Below are 16765 nucleotides of genomic sequence, written 5' to 3' on the forward strand. Positions count from 1 at the left end.
TCACCAGAGGAAAGGGATAGATTTCCTGTAACATTTATTAACGTAAGCAGACTGTGAGAATTCTATTAGTCTAGACAGGAGAACTGCAATGTTTCTTTTGTTTTTCTTATTAATTTTGACAGACTTGAAGTGCTTGCAATTCTGCACTACCAGGTTTCCATGAATCCCCTACTCTGATATAGTTTAATTTTTGCATACTTACCATGGGTTTAAAAAACGCTTTAAAATGGGTTTTAAAAAGTTACTTAAATATGAGTGCAGAAAAAACTAATTAGTAATGGAAGATTACATGAAACATTTTTCTTTTGTTTTGGTTTTAGTGAAAAGAATATGCCTTTGAAAAATAAAATCAAAGCATCTATTGATGTCATCCTACTCATGGTTATAGAGTCATAAATTGAGAAAGAGTGAGAGTATATTTGGACAAAATAATCAAACCATGTTATTTCATGGAGATGATTACTTGTAGTCAGTAAGTATTTATGATTGGCATATCTTTTTCATTACTCTTGAGTCTAATCTCTTAAAGTATAGAGATGTTTTATTGTATTTTGCTCATTTTTTTCTCTTTTCGAGAGAGTACACTCTGTAGCAGTTCAATGATTTCTTTAAAGTGAAATACTTTTTAAAAAATGTATTAATCTTCTTGTGATACTGTCATCACACTAAAAAATTTGGTACTTTGGCTTTGACAATGAGAAATAGAAGACAACCTTCCACACTGAAATATCTTTTTAAAGAAAATGTATTTTGCCATTTATTTCTTTATTTTTTACATTTAAAAATATTCTTTCCGATTAATTAGTTTTTACTTTGATAAACACCAGGGAATCATTCTTAGGAAATTAGTTTTTACTTTGATAAACATCAGGAATCATTCTTAGGACTTTCGCTACTCAATGTAATTGTTACAGTTGATGGTTCACCCCAGCTGGTGTCCTCTGCTCTTAATTTTGCATATAAAATACCATTCGCTTCATTTCTATGTATATAACTATAAGATGTTCCACTGCAATAAGCATACTGGCTTTTAAATCATAGAATAAATGTAAATTAAGTGCCTACTGTACGCTAAACACTGCCAGAAACTAAATGTTCCGTGTTCCACTGAAGCTTAGAAGAGAAACAGTCTTTCTTAATTCATTGAAATAGGCTTTCTAAATATAATTAAGCACAGTGCATTGCAAAAAATTTATGCTTTGACAGTGAATTCAGAGTTTTCAGAAGATATATTTTATATTTTAGATTAAAGTTATATTCACTCCTGATTATTGATGAGCTAATGCTGTTTCATATGAATAGAAATTGTTACAGTTTTGAAGTTAGAAAAACACAAAACTATAAATGGGAGTTTAATTTTACAGTGTGAAATAGTTGTTTAAAATATATAAAGAAATATAAGCAGTATAAACTGATAACCAACTAAAATAAGATAGAATAGCTATAAGTCAAAACATGATGTCTTTGGTATGAATAGAAATTTCTTTAAAGGTGAAAGCTAATGTGCAAAGGTGAAATGGGGCAGAGGGTCCATTTTGGCATTGTAGCAATTCCATAGGAAAAATCTAGCCAGGCCTCATGTGGGTACTAGAAAACCACTAAAGGCGGGACCACTTATTCATAGGAGCTGCGTTGTAGTTGTGCCATTATTATTTTCTTGTAGTGTTTCCTATTTTTTTCATAAATTTCACTCTTAAGAAAGACAATTTCATTGGCTCAACCCAGTCATAATTTGTTCCTCTTGGGTCAAGTATTCCCACCCTCTTGCTCTAATTTTTGGATTGTGGGAGGGGCGGGGGAGCTTGATCAAAACTTGATCATATCTTGGTTTGCATTGACCTTCTAAAGGGGCATGGTGTGTTAAGAACAGGAAGTTATTCCCGTCCTACCCCTAGTCTCTTCATGACATTTTTTTTTCTTAGATTCCATATATATGTGTTAGCATACGGTATTTGTTTTTCTCTTTTTGACTTACTTCACTCTGTATGACAGACTCCAGGTCTATCCACCTCACTACAAATAACTCAATTTCGTTTCTTTGTATGGCTGAGTAATATTCCATTGTATATATGTGCCACATCTCAAAATGGGTTAAAGACCTAAATGTAAGGCCAGACACTATCAAACTCTTAGAGGAAAAGCAGAAACTAACACACCATTGTAAAGCAATTATACTCCAATAAAGATGTTATAAAAAAAAAGAATGGGAAGTTATACAGGGTAGGAAGATGTTAGTAAGTTCATAGCATTAAAAATTACCTCATGGTATAAGGTATACTACAGCTATCAGTATACATTTTTTTTTCTTCTTTTTGCCCCTCATTTTAAACAGAACAGTAATCCATTATTTAAAACATAATAATTAACATATTCAATAAATGAATCCATTTTTTTGCCTTAATGTATCTGTCAGCTATTGCCACAATAATATTGCATAATAAAGAGCCACACAATCTCAAAGCCCTACAGCAATACACATTTATTCTCATGCATCTTTGTGTAGGCAGTTGGATTGACCTAGGCTGGGCTCAACTGGAAAGCTCTGCTTCAGGCTACAAGTCTCTCCGTGTAAAGGTCTCCTCTATTCAATGTCTGTTGTCCTCCTTCTGTACTAGTGAACTAGCAGGGACATAGTATTCTAGCAACCATGGCAGACGTACAAGAAAGCAAATACATTTCAAATCTGTACTTGGGTCCTATTTGTAAATATCCCATTGACTGAAACAGTATCATGGGTGAGCCCAAAGTCAAGAGGCAGAGAGAGAAGCTCCATCTAAAGGTGGGAGGGACTGTGAAGTTGCTTATAGGGATGGGTGAAGAATTGGGATCAATAATTCAATCTACCACAGCTTGTATCTTTAATATAAATCAAACTGCTTTTCTATTTTTCAGCAGTCTTAATAGAAGCTTTTTCTTTTAAAAAAAAGCCAGGATCTATTAAGTCAAAAAAAAAGTGAAGAAAAATTTGGTGGAATATTTTTATTTGTTTTTCTTATACTACATTTTCCTTTTGATGTGTGTTTACCACATTCAGATGAACAACTGTTGAAAAGTGTACTCCAGGATGCTTTTGCAGGGTGCTTGTTTTGAAGAATAGTATAAAAGTTTCCATAAAGTTTCATATGCAACCACAGATATTTTAACTTGATCCTTTATTCTGCATTCACTTTTAGGCGTCCTTAAGAATCTGTTAAAATGCAGAAATTATGCAGTATTGATTTCAGGAAAAGTTGAAGTGGTTACACATGATTGCCTTTGCCTTAAAAGAAATCCTTATTTGGTTCTAATTTGAACAATATTGAAAGCACAACAAAACTAGCTTTTTTATTATGTCACCACACATTTGGTGAGTTATGGAAAGCATTTTATTTCAGGAATGGAGTTAACTGTGTCTTGTCCGCACTTCTAGCCATTCTTGTCATTTCTGGCTACTGTCCAAGCCTGCCTGTGACTCATACATACTTCTTTCCTGGTAAGAAATGCATTGAAATCCCAGGAACATATGCTGCTGACTGCTAGAAGAGTTTTAGTGGTGAAAGATTAATGTAATTGCTTTTGTTTGAGAAATATAATTGGTCACAGTTACCTACATGTAGCTTATATGTAAAATATGTTCTATTTTTAAACTCACGACAGTCATTTTTACTTTGCTTTTAAAAATGATGCTGAAAGGAATCTAAAATGTATATGCTTCCTTCTTTCCTCCTATTCCAGAATAGTTGGAAGGGAAAAAGTGCAAACTTACGTGAAATAAATGCACAGATATCTAAATATACACAAAGCTTAATTTAAATTTCAGGTATAAAGTTTGAAATGACAAAAGTATTTGTTAGCCTAAAATTCCAAAAAGAGGAGTATTCTAATTCCCAAATTAAATGTTGCTAACTCAAATACTATCATTATATCATGTTTCTCTTATTAAAGTGTTTTCTCTTTAAAAATTAGTAAAATAATGTTTAGTATATAAGGTAATATTTTAGTGCTAAATTTCTGTGAAATACATGATTTTTCTATTTTTTCTTGTCATTCTGAAGAAACACTGTACCTAAATGCAAAGATTTCCTTTCTGATGATCCCTGAAGCTTCAGTAAAGTTGGAGCCTGCAACAGACCTGTGTTCTCAAGAATTTCTAGTTCATGTATATGTGCAGTAGTGGTGCTATTAATTTTCTCTAATAGGTCACATCTAACCCCTACTGGTCTTCCATTGTATGGGATCATAGGTCATTTCTCCATAGTTTGATTTCCCCCATTTTCTTCAAGATTTCAGTTTCAAAAGTTCAGAAATACCATCAAGATGAGACAGTACACTATGATTACAGCTACCACAGACTCTTGTGAATAAAGTTGGTTATACATCATAAATAAATAAATACCTCAAAGCATTGTTCACAGAGTATGATGGGACCTTCCACACCTATGCAGTCCAAACAAGACATTCCTGACATTTAGGGACTTTTAGATGTAAACTGTTCTTTGCTAGGGCTCTCTCATAACTAAAGTATGAGTCACTTGCAAACCATAATAGATTTTGGCTCTGCAACATGATGAAGTGTTCTGGATGTAGTGAAACACTTCACCCAGTCTTATGGCAGCAGAATTCCCAGTGGTCACCCAAAATAGGGAAAGAAATGAAGAACAAAATTAAAGCAAATATGCAAACCCTGGCACCATCCCTTCATGGCAACACAGCTCTTTATTCTTGTTGTTAAGAGATGGAAGTACTTGGAGTTTAAACCGGTAAATGATAGTACAAGTAGGTGTTGAATTTTCTTGTTCCTAATGACTGAACTTAACCTCATACTGGAAATTTTAAAAAGGGGTAAGATATATGCCCTACCAAATGAAATTATTTGGTTAGTTCTTCTACCAAAAGGCTAATATAGAATGTCAAACTTTCTGCAGAAATGTAATTAGACCTTCTGCTATGTATTCTCAATATATATAGGCTTTGACATAAAAATACTAAATAAAGCCTTGTTATTGGAAGCCAACATAGCATGCAAAATGTGTCAATCCCACTGAATTGGGTGAATCACATAGTATTTGGCTTCATTTGAAGAGAGGGAATGGGAAGTAATTGCCAAACATTTAAAATATAAATTTGATTATTTACTTGAGCCATGGTTTCGATATTTCTATCTTGATGTCTTTGTTTAATGAATGTTGCTCTTGATTCCCAAGTTCAATGTCAAGTCATAGAATGTTTCTTTGCACACACCGCCCTGAGGTCCCCCAGCACGAAGCAGCTCACTGCATTGCAGGCAGACTCATACTTCACACACAGCCTCATCTCAGACAGGAAAGGTGGAGTTTTCCTTTTCAGAGCCAAAGGAAGTGACAGCTCAGGCTTGATAGTTGTACTGATCCTGGTGTGGATTTCAGTTTGGTTACTTTGCTTTCAACTTCAACTTCTCACTTGAACCTCCATACAGAAAATTAAATGCTAGATTTCAGCATTTTGTTTCACGCTGATGAAATAAAAATTGTTTTGAGTGTAAGATTAGACTTTATCCTCACTGAATTTCAGTAGCCACCTACACAGTATAAACTAGGGCATCGTTTAGCAAAGTGTTATTGGAGTGACATCATAATGACCTATTAAAGGTAATGCACATTTGAATGACCTCAGTTATTTTTTCAGGTTTATTCATGACTTTTGTGGCATTTAGTGTAGTTTTTTCTGACGCAGTGATGGGCATTTCATAGGAACTTATATTCCAATCTCCCAACTGGGAGATTTCCTGAATTGTTACTGTATATGTTTATACACAAGGTATTTTTTCTGAAGCTCTTTTTTTTTTTTTTTTTTTTTTTTTCTTTTTGCGGTACGCAGGCCTCTCACTGTTGTGGCCTCTCTCGTTGCGGAGCACAGGCTCCGGACGCGCAGGCCCAGCGGCCATGGCTCACGGGCCCAGCCGCTCCGCGGCACGTGGGATCTTCCCGGACCGGGGCACGAACCCGTGTCCCCTGCATCGGCAGGCAGTCTCTCAAACACTGCGCCACCAGGGAAGCCCTTCCTGAAGCTCTTTTAAATCATTCTTCTGAGTATAAAGTTATTGAATTATCATCAAATATAATGTCATATCATACAAATTATACATGATGGCATCACGGACGCACAAGAACTAGGAAATCAATGGAATTGGATTGGTTCTAAATATTATTGTAATACAGGGCAAATTTGATGAATACATTCCTTATATACCAGTAACATATCTAATTTATTAAATTTGCTGAACATGTGACTCTAATAAAAATGTAAAAATAACCTGGGTTTGCTTTTAAAACAAATATCTCTGGAGAGAAAGTTACATGCTAGAGATGGATAAGTTGTGAGAATGCAAAAATGAGCAAGACAATTTTTGCCCTCAAAATTCTAGAAGTTACAAATTTGAGCAGTATAAATGATCTGTTAACGTTTGCAACGACCAATTTCTATAATATATAAATGTGTTAAAGAAATCAGAGCAAAAAATACTTCCCTTGAAATAAATATTTTTTGGCAGAATTATTAATTAAAAAGGTGTGTTTAGATACAATCTGGTGGCATTATCACAATATCTTTGGAGGTAATACATGTGAACCCTAAGCATTATTTTTGGTGCAATGCTTTGTTACAATTTATGTGGTAATAGTAGTATTTGAGAAACTTGGAGTGTCAGTTTCACAAAAATAAAAAGGCAGTAATGTAAATAATTACGTTTGGCACTAAAAAAAGCAACTAATCAAGCACTATTTGCTGTGATATGTCTTCTTTTACTCTTTTATAGTTTATGTACTATATGTCTGTCCCACCAACCATTTAGACTTTAGTCATTTCTGAAAATGAATATTACTGCATCTTTTGAGAAAAAGAAATAGCTTCTTTGTAGACGTTTTAAAAGCAGTAACTTTTACTGATATCTACAGAGAATTTAGCTATAGTTTCTTTACTTGTAATGCATATCCACCACCTTTTTGCTGAATGTTTAATAGTCTTCCAGTGACATCGATAAGGCAAACCTTCACAGATTATTTTCCCTTAATGTAAATATATATAAAGGAATTTAAAAATGAGCAAGAATGTGGATAAAATAGTATTTGTAGGGTAGATAATCAAACATTAATTTCTTCAAACATTATTTTCCTGTACACATCAAATGAATATTTTGTTTGAATGATCTCTGTCTTCGTGCAAAGATTAGAGACAGTGGTCTAAGGCATATTATGCTGCTTGCTCCGTAGCCTGGTTCTTTCCACAGATCTCTGCAAAAATCAGTGGACTAGAGTTAAGAGGCTGACAATAGTTTTTCTTAGATAAATCACTTGACATTTCATGCCTTGCTTTTGATTAGGAGATGAACTTGATGATATCTAAGATTCCTTCTAAGAATTTTAATATTTCTTCTTGCAAATGAATGGATTTCTAAACCTTTGTTGTATTATAAATTTTACAATCTTTCGAAAGAAACTAAAAGATTGTTTTTCAGAACATGTTATGTAGCTTGCAGGAAGATTGTGAATTAAAAATATGTTTTGGGGCATATTTCATCCTGATTCACTAAGAACCACTTTATTTAGCTTGCAGAGAGATTGTGTATTTAAGAATATGTTTTTAATTGTGGTTGAGATAGTGACCACAATGCAATTATCCGTTTATTAACTGGAGAATGAGCTCATAATGGACCTTGATATTTTAGTCAGTTCCTTAGCCTTGAATATAGTGTATTACTTCTGTAATATCAACTTAATTTAGTGAAATACCATATTTTATATTTACACATATGTAATGATTTGATAATTGCTATTGCTAACTAGCAATTGCTCATTTATTATGTAGCTGTATTCTGATGTTTTGACTTAAAAAATTAAAAGTAAATCCCCAAGATATGACATCATTCCTGATGCAGTGCAGAATAAGATGATAAATTGCATATAACAGGAAAAAAGTTTTAAAGAGAAAAGCATTGTACTCATTTCATAGCAACTATTTGCACAGTAAGAGTTTTAGTTTTTAAATATCCATTTGGCTCTTCAGCAAGTAGAATATCAAGGATTCTATTCCTTCAGCATGAATAAGTTTGGTGACAATATTTAAAGCCATATTTTTAATTAACTTTTACCTTTACAAAACTACCAAAAGACAGACCAATTTTTAATGAATTGATCATTAGCTCCTTAATCTCGGTCATGTTTTTGTCTTTAAATATCATCATTTACCAAGGTTTCACTGTCTAGGGATCAGGTGTCTCAGCTTAGAAAGTCATTATCCTGAAGGTACCTAAATGGTAATGGAGTGATGGCCGTAGACAATACCTATGGTTCAGCCGCTAGCTGTAACTGATGTTTTTGCTATGGATAAGTCAACCACAAAGCTACCAACAGCCTTTGTAATTGTAGCAGGTGAAACCACATATGTTCCTTAAGGGTCAAATATCTAAGCACAAAGGTCAACATTTGATAGGCAGGCATAAAATATGCAAGTACCTTATCTTAATGGTGTAATGTTTCTTTCATCTTTGAGGGTCAATTTTCACCAACTTACAGAATTGATACCTTAAAATGTCCCCAGACTTAAGTTATGGAAGCTACTGGTAGTTTGTATTTGTTTTGTTTTCATTTAAAATACAGCCACTTGTGAAGGGAAGCTTCTGAGTTCAAAATGTGATATTTTTCGGACTTCCCTGGCGCTCCAGTGGTTAAGACTCTGCGCTTCCAATGCAGAGGTCATGGGTTTGATCCCTGGTTGGGGAACTAAGATCCCACATGTGCACAGCTTGGCCTAAAAAATTAAAAGGTATTTTAAAATGTGATAGTTTTTATAAAATAATATTTAAATGCAATTATTTTGCTTATTTCAGATCCAAACAAATATAAAAATAGGTGTAAAACAGTAAAGGGGCAATGCTGGCCCTAAAAGCTTAGCTATGCAGTAGTTTTTGGTGTGTCTTTTAAAAGAATGGAATGTATTTACCAACATATACTTTTTTTTAGTTTAGGAATTATATTTTAGACAGTTTTTAAATCTCAGAATTTTAAAATAAACCACTAATAGCCATTATCTGTATTATTTAAAGTTATCTAATTTATACAGAAAGAAAGGACTCTTTAAAAATTATAATGTCTTAATTCTTATTTCCAGATATCTTCTCTAAACTTTTAATGTTTGACTCCTGTGTTTTATATGATAATATTTCCAAACAAATCATACCAAATCTTAGTCCAAAGAGGGGGTAGTAATGGAATAAGACTCTCAGGTTGGTGGCAGATCCAAGAGAGTGAGCCAAGTGCATATTAGGATCTGGACTCATCAAGAGAGATGGTAACTGCCAAGGACAAGATGCAGGGCAGTTCAAAGAATTATCCATGGTGTGGGGGGCTGCCTTCTTGGAATCAAGATGTCAACAATGTGTTTTCCCGGAGGTAGTTGTAAATGTTCCTATTTGTACATATTTCCGTGATCAAACTTCATTTCTTCCCTGCAAGGGATGGTGGCCTGTCTTATTTTCATCTGTATTTTTAATGACTAACATATACCCTTTATGTGATAGATCCTAAAATATTACACGAATAAATATTGGAATCAGTGACCACCTCATAGGTAAACAGCGCCCATGATCTTGGAATTCTTGGTAGTAGAAACATGGCACACCGAATCAGAAATGAAGGGATTGCAGGATGACACCCACTTACGCCAATGAGTTCAAATCTCCTCTCCTAGGTAATTTGTACCCCAGGCAATTGAGGGAATCTAGAGGAGTCATGCTGAAAGCTTTTCAGGAATACTTGAGGAAGTGTAAAGTGGAGAAGAGAGACTGGACAGTTAGAGAAAATATCCAGATTTTTCTTTAAAAAGGAATATAAAGTTTCAAATTTTGATTGGCAAGCTGACACTGATTTGGAAAAAGCATAGTCTGGCTTATTAAATGGATGACCTATTGTATCCTTAACCAAAAATATAACCTTTGCATATATCAGATCCAATGATGAGATGTTCTAGATCTGTGTATAACTGGTTGATTCTAGATACATTCAGAAATGTTTAGTTTTGAACTCATTAATATTTAACTAAATTTATTCTTGCTAATAAAAAAGGAAATACTTTTCTGTACCTGAAGTGATGGAGTTGGCCAAAATTTCATAGAGAATACATGATCACAGACTTTTAGAGCTGTATCTAGGAATCACCTAGTTCTTTTTTTTTTTTTTAATTCTGACAAAGATTTATAGGCTGACCCAAGATTATATGGCTAGTTAGTTCATATGTAAGTGTTCCAAATTCCAGACAGGAATAATATGCACATTTGTAAAAATATATTTATATAGCTGTGACATACTTTTCAGATATGATTCATGATGTTTATCGAACACACACAGAAGCAAGGGAGGTATGTGTGGAGAGAGAGAAAGACAGGTTTGCATTGTAGTGAAGAAAACTTACTGACTTACTAGATCTTAACCTATGTACCTTTGGTTAACTCATTTCTCTAATGGAAGATAATAGTACCTGCCTCATAGGGCTCTTTTGAGGATTTTATATGTATATATGTGTGTGTGTGGATGCATGTGTATATGTGTGTACACATACATAAAACTTAAAACAGTGTTCGCCATGTGCATGTTAGTTATAACTATTAAAATATAGAAGGGTCTTGTTCAGTTCATGCACTCATAATGAAGAATCTTTCTGTTATACCCAACATGCTTCTAGTGTGTGGTACAGGTCCTGATGTATCTTTGATGTCATGTTTAATTGGTGCCAATCTGGATTCTCTTTACCCTCAATTTAATGTTCTTCCTCCCCCCGCACAGACATGCACATGTACTTACATAAACACACACTCATATATGCATATTCTGTCACATATGCAGTCTCTCTCTGGTTCTGAGGAACACCTAGTTCTGTCCTGGTAGTTTGAAAACCAAGATCTACTTTTTATTGAATGCTTCCCTCTGTGCTAGGCATTTTGCCAGCATCATCAAGGTTTAGTCTTCATAAAATGCTCCAAGATAAATGTTATTATCCTAATTTTAAGATAAGGAGACTGGGCTTCCCTGGTGGCGCAGTGGTTGAGAGTCCGCCTGCCGGTGCAGGGGGCGCGGGTTCGTGCCCCGGTCCGGGAGGATCCCGCGTGCCGCGGAGCGGCTGGGCCCGTGGGCCGTGGCCGCTGGGCCTGCGCGTCCGGAGCCTGTGCTCCGCGGTGGGAGAGGCCACAGCAGTGAGAGGCCCGCGTACCACAAAAAAAAAAAAAAAAAAAAAAAAGATAAGGAGACTGAGGCTCCGAGAAATTAAGTGCTCGAGTTTCCCCCGTTAATAAGTTGCAGAGACAGAATCTGAACTCCGGTCTTTCTAATTCGAAAACTCGTGTTGTTTACAACCTTGCAAGGAAGTTGGAAATGCTCCTTATAGACTGCAGTTTTAGCCATTGTGGATCTTTTCTAGAGGAAGTGGTGTAGAGAATGATGTCAGCCCAAAAAGAAGTGGCAGATTTCTAACTACTGAGGCTGTCTTAACCACTTCCTAGACTAATTTGAGCCACTAGCTATGATCAAAACTGTCCTGTTAAATGGTGGAACTATAATAATTATTTAGTACTGAATTTTGTACATTGTTTTCTGCGTTTTTCTTTTTTACCAATTGCTCATCCGTTTACTTGCCTAGCTTTCCTGTATTTCCCACTCACTCCTTGCCAGAGTATAATGACAATCCTACCTATTACTTCTCCCTCCACCCAAGCCCACCCTCCTCTCTTCCTGGAAAAGAAGAAACCAGAATTCTTTTGCTCTCTCCTAATATTCATACTCATCACTCTTGGATCTGATGGGTTTTTACAGTATAACTATAAAAGATGACATTTCATCCTAGGAGAAAAATGTCCTGGTTATATCTGAGCTAAATGGATGGATGGAGTTTTCTCCGAGACTTGATTTTGTGACCCAACTGGGGAAACTTTCAGTTTTATTAGCAGCTGTCTCCCCCCCACTTTTTTTTTATCAGATATTCAGCTTTTAGCACCTAGCTTGAAAGAGAAAACACATGGTTTGAAGTTATTATTTAAACTTCACAAATTGTTATTTCTAAACAATTTTTCTTAGGTAGGGAAACAAATAACTCTGACAAGGATCTTTCAAACAAAGCTGTTAATATTTGCCATTTATATGAATGCTACATCTGAATGGAATGACTGTTTAGCTTTAGTCACATTAAGATGTGTTGAAAGGAGTGGAAATAGAAAGAAAAGATGTGTGCAGTTTTCTTCCCCCAAAGATTGAGAGTTGACTTTAAAGGGAAAAATGCTGAGCGTTGCTTAAAACAAAATGTGAACTTCTTTATTTCCTTTGGACATTAGTTGCCAATCTGTAAACATTTCAGGAAGAAATTTTATACAGCCTCATCTGTGTGTCAGGCAACATTTAATGGTTGAAAGACAGACAGTCCTAAGTCTCAACAATTCTTCACTGGTGCACAGATCTGGGGATTAAAATGACAGTTGACCGTGGACCTGTTCTATTGTAAACTCCAAGGTGATCATTTAAAATCAGTTACGCTCAACAAGTCAAATGATCTTTATTTGGCTTTTATATTTTCCTATAAATATTTCACAATTTTCTCTAGGGTATTTTCTGTTTTTGATGTTGTATATGAAGGTTCTGATTCTTTTTGGAAGGACTATTTGTATAGACTCTTGGGATACAATTTAATTGGTATCTTGCAGACGTGTGCAATATTCATACATTGTTTCTTTCTCTCCTTGTAGGTAGAAATAACACTTCAGGATATCAATGACAATCCACCAGTGTTCCCAACCGACATGCTGGATCTCACAGTGGAGGAGAACACCGGAGATGGCTCTAAGATTATGCAACTAACGGCCATGGATGCTGACGAGGTAGTTCAGACACTCTGAGTTTTTGAAACCTAGTATTCCAGTGATCTATCAAATTTCTATTGTATGTTGACAACATTTATTTCCAAAAACTAAGGTTAAGCGTTGTGTGCTGTTTTCCAAAGAAATTAAGTAATTCTTGAAATGTGATATAGGAATGCTAAAATAAAGACTGTCTAGTCGTAATTTTCCTTTGATCAGCAATTAACAACTCAGTTCATTGCTGGCTACATTTTGGATTTCTTAGCCAAATTATTTTAATTTCTCAAATAATAAAAAATACCTACAGAAATATCTTATTTTTTAATGCCAGTATCACTCCCATTTGCTATCTTATAGCATATATAGCTAAGAATTTTTTATTTGTAATTGAAAAAAGCAAATTATTTAAAATTAAAAAAAATTAAGGCTACCTTGCAACTTTTCATTTAATTTGCATATATACATATATGCAAATATAAATATATATAATTTAATTATAGCCTTATATATTTTAAGGAAATTATCTAGGTAGCTAATGAGTTTTCATTTCCATTAATAAACAGAAATGTCTTTCCTAGTGGTAAATTGAAATTTGGGGGCACAATCTAGATTTCTATCTTCCGTATTTATATTTTAAGTGTAGCTAATGCTCCAAGTGGCATGGCAGCTTATATAATTTGTAATTTACATTTTTCCCATTAAAAAAATAGTATCACTTGTTTTCTCCTTCTTGCTAGGTAAAGGGTTTAATTTAGAGTTTTGGAAAGACGAATAATGTTCCCCTACACTAGTATCCCCTTTCCCTTTAAGCTAAGCCTCAAACAGGTCAGATAATTTAATTTCCTTACCCTCAATTAAAATCCAGAAGTATCTGAAAACTTGATTTTTGGCTTATTTCTTTGACTTTAAAAAGGTAAACAATTCAATAGCAGACTAATATTTAACAGCCAGTACAGAAATATAATGACTTAGTCATTTATACATTTTGCCAAATTTCCTTTTCCTAAGGAAAAGGAAACAAAATAAAGCAAGGGCATTTAGGTAATTGTAGTTTTCTACTTTAAAAGATTTGGTCTTTCAAGTTTAGTACCTCCTACTCAATTTTATATAGAGAAAAGTTTATTCCCAACTCCAGCTACCATTAAGAGTTGTGTGCAGAATATTTCTATTATTATTGATACATATGAAATAGCATCAACTATAATTTAGTAAATACTGCATTTCCTTAAAGCTCATCATTTATAATATATATTTGGATAGCTCAATTCATAAAATTTCATTATCTCTTATTTAGCAAAATAGCTAGAAAACAACAGAAAAGAAGCTCATGCAATTGCCATAAGCCTATGCAATCGATACATCAAATAATTGTAATTGTAACAACTGCTCTGTTAGCTATACTCTCTGTAGAAACAGAACAAATAAACCTCATTTATTTCAAGTGATTTATCCAAGGCAGGAAGCAATAATATGTTAATTATAATATATATATATTCTGATGGGATACACTAGTCTCTTAAGAACTGATTGTTTGAAAGAGATGCCAGCATTCAACCCTTTTAATACTATTATGTTGATACTGTTATAATTTTATTTTCCTCTCTTTTTCTTTTCACGATATGACAAAGAAGGGTTAATACAAATGCAATGCTGCCTACATGTTTATTTTTCTCTCTTTAACTTCTCTGTGTGTGTGTATGCCCACACACACTTGCATTGTCTTCAAGTTCATCTTTTGAGATGTGTTTATATTTATGATGAAATTTGAAGAAGGCTGGGAAACTCCTTATGTCTCTAGGTATTTACGTCAACACGGTTTTAGTGTACTATGTTTTATTTCTATTGAGCTTTGCTTTTTAAGTAAAAAAATGTAAGTAACCATGCTGGTGTTATCCTTAGATGTTCCAGATTTTTTTTGTGTTTTTTTTTTAATTACTAAATGTAAGGTGATGATCGCTAGGACATGCAAGAAGTGCATGTGAGGTGAGAAAAGGTGGGGAGTTAAAGGGGCAGAAAGGGGTAAAGTTATAAAGCAGGAATAACTAGGGAAAAGAAAGGAAAATTGTTTGCAATTCAGGGGGCGGTAGGGATGTTGACAATTTGTGCAGGATCTGACTGCACCTGAAGGCATAAAAATCACCACTGAGTATTTTGTAATAGGATCTGTATGCGGGGGCAAGGAGAGGGAAGGTGGAAGGAGGAAAAGGCAGCAGAGGATGAAAGGGAGGAAGTAATTTCACCTGCAACTTTAAAGAGAAGAAGGGGAGGAGACCTTCAAGATGGCGGAGGAGTAAGAGGTGGAAATCACCTTCCTTCCAACAAATACATCAGAAATACATGTACATGTGGAACAACTCCTACAGAACACCTACTGAACACTGGCAGAAGACCTCAGACCTCCCAAAAGGCAAGAAACTCCCCACGTACCTGGGGAGGGCAAAAGAAAAAACAGAGACAAAAGAATAGGGATGAGACCTGCACCAGTGGGAGGGAGCTGTGAAGGAGGAAAGGTTTCCACACACTAGGAAGCCCTTCGTGGGTGGAGCCGCGGAGGAGAGCGCAGCAATAGGGGTGCAGAGGGCAAAGCTGAGAGATTCCCACACAGAGGATTGGCGCCAACCAGCACTCACCAGCTTGAGAGGCTTATCTGCTCACGCGCCGGGGCGGGCAGGGGCTGGGAGCTGAGGCTTGGGCTTCAGAGGTCAGACCCCAGAGAGAGGACTGGGGTTGGCTGTGTGAACACAGCCTGAAGGGGGCTAGTGCACCACAGCTGGCCAGGACGGAGTCCGGGGAAAAGTCTGCAGCTGCCGAAGAGGCAAGAGACCATTGTAAACAAGCTCCAGAGATGAGCGCGAGCTGCGGCTACCAGCGTAGACCCCAGAGACTGGCATGAGACGCTAAGGATGCTGCTGCAGCCACCAAGAAGCCTGTGTGCAAGCACAGGTCACAATCCACACCTCCCCTCCTGGGAGCCTGTGCAGCCCGCTACTGCCGGGGTCCCGGGATCCAGAGACAGCTTCCCCGGGAGAACGCACGGCACGCCTCAAGCTGGTGCAACGTCATGCTGGCCTCTGCCGCTGCAGGCTCACCCCTCATCCGTACCCCTCCCTCCCCCCGGCCTGAGTGAGCCAGAGCCCCCGAATCAGCTGCTCCTTTAACCCCGTACTGTCTGAGCAAAGAACAGACGCCCTCAGGCGACCTACACACAGAGGCGGGGCAAAATCCAAAGCTGAACCCCGGGAGCTGTGCGAACAAAGAAGAGAAAGGGAAATCGCTCCTAGCAGCCTCAGGAGCAGTTGATTAAATCTCCACAATCAACTTGATGTACGCTGCATCTGTGGAATACCTGAATAGACAAAGAATCATCCCAAAATTTAGGCGGTGGACTTTGGGAACAATGATATATATATTTTTTTCCTTTTTCTCTTTATGAGTGTGTATATGTATGCATCTTCGTGTAATTTTGACTGTATTGCTTTGCTTTTACCATTTGTCCTAGGGTTCTGTCTGTCCATTTCTTTGTTGTTGTTGTTGCTGGGTTTTTTTTTTTTAAGTGTAGTTTTTAGCGCTTGTTATCATTGGTGGATTTGTTTTTTGGTATGGTTGCTCTCCTCTTTCTTTCTTTGTTTTTTTATTATTTTTATTTTTAATAATTATTTTTTATTTTAATAACTTTATTTTATTTTATTTTTTCTTTCTTTCTTTCATTTTTTCTCCCTTTTCTTCTGAGCTATGTGACTGACAGGGTCTTGTTGCTCTGGCTGGGTGTCAGGACTGTGCCTCTGAGGTGGGAGAGCCAAGTTCAGGACATTGGTCCACCAGAGACCTCCCGGCTCCATGTAATATCAAATGGTGAAAGCCCTCCCAGAGATTACAAGAAAATTATAAGACACTGATGAAAGAAATGAAAGATGA

The 16765-nt window shown here is 36.0% G+C and overlaps 1 protein-coding gene across 1 annotated transcript in view; it reads left to right on the forward strand.

The window, feature by feature from the left end:
* Positions 1 to 16765, forward strand: part of FAT4 (FAT atypical cadherin 4) — a 184477-nt gene that overhangs the window by 61867 nt on the left and 105845 nt on the right. The window contains exon 2 of the mRNA XM_024119347.3: positions 12740 to 12871. Within this exon, the coding sequence (XP_023975115.1) occupies positions 12740 to 12871 (132 nt within the window). The remainder of the gene's footprint in view (positions 1 to 12739; positions 12872 to 16765) is intronic.

Source organism: Physeter macrocephalus, chromosome 7 (genome assembly GCF_002837175.3).
Source record: "Physeter macrocephalus isolate SW-GA chromosome 7, ASM283717v5, whole genome shotgun sequence".
Classification (NCBI taxonomy): Eukaryota; Metazoa; Chordata; class Mammalia; order Artiodactyla; family Physeteridae; genus Physeter; species Physeter macrocephalus.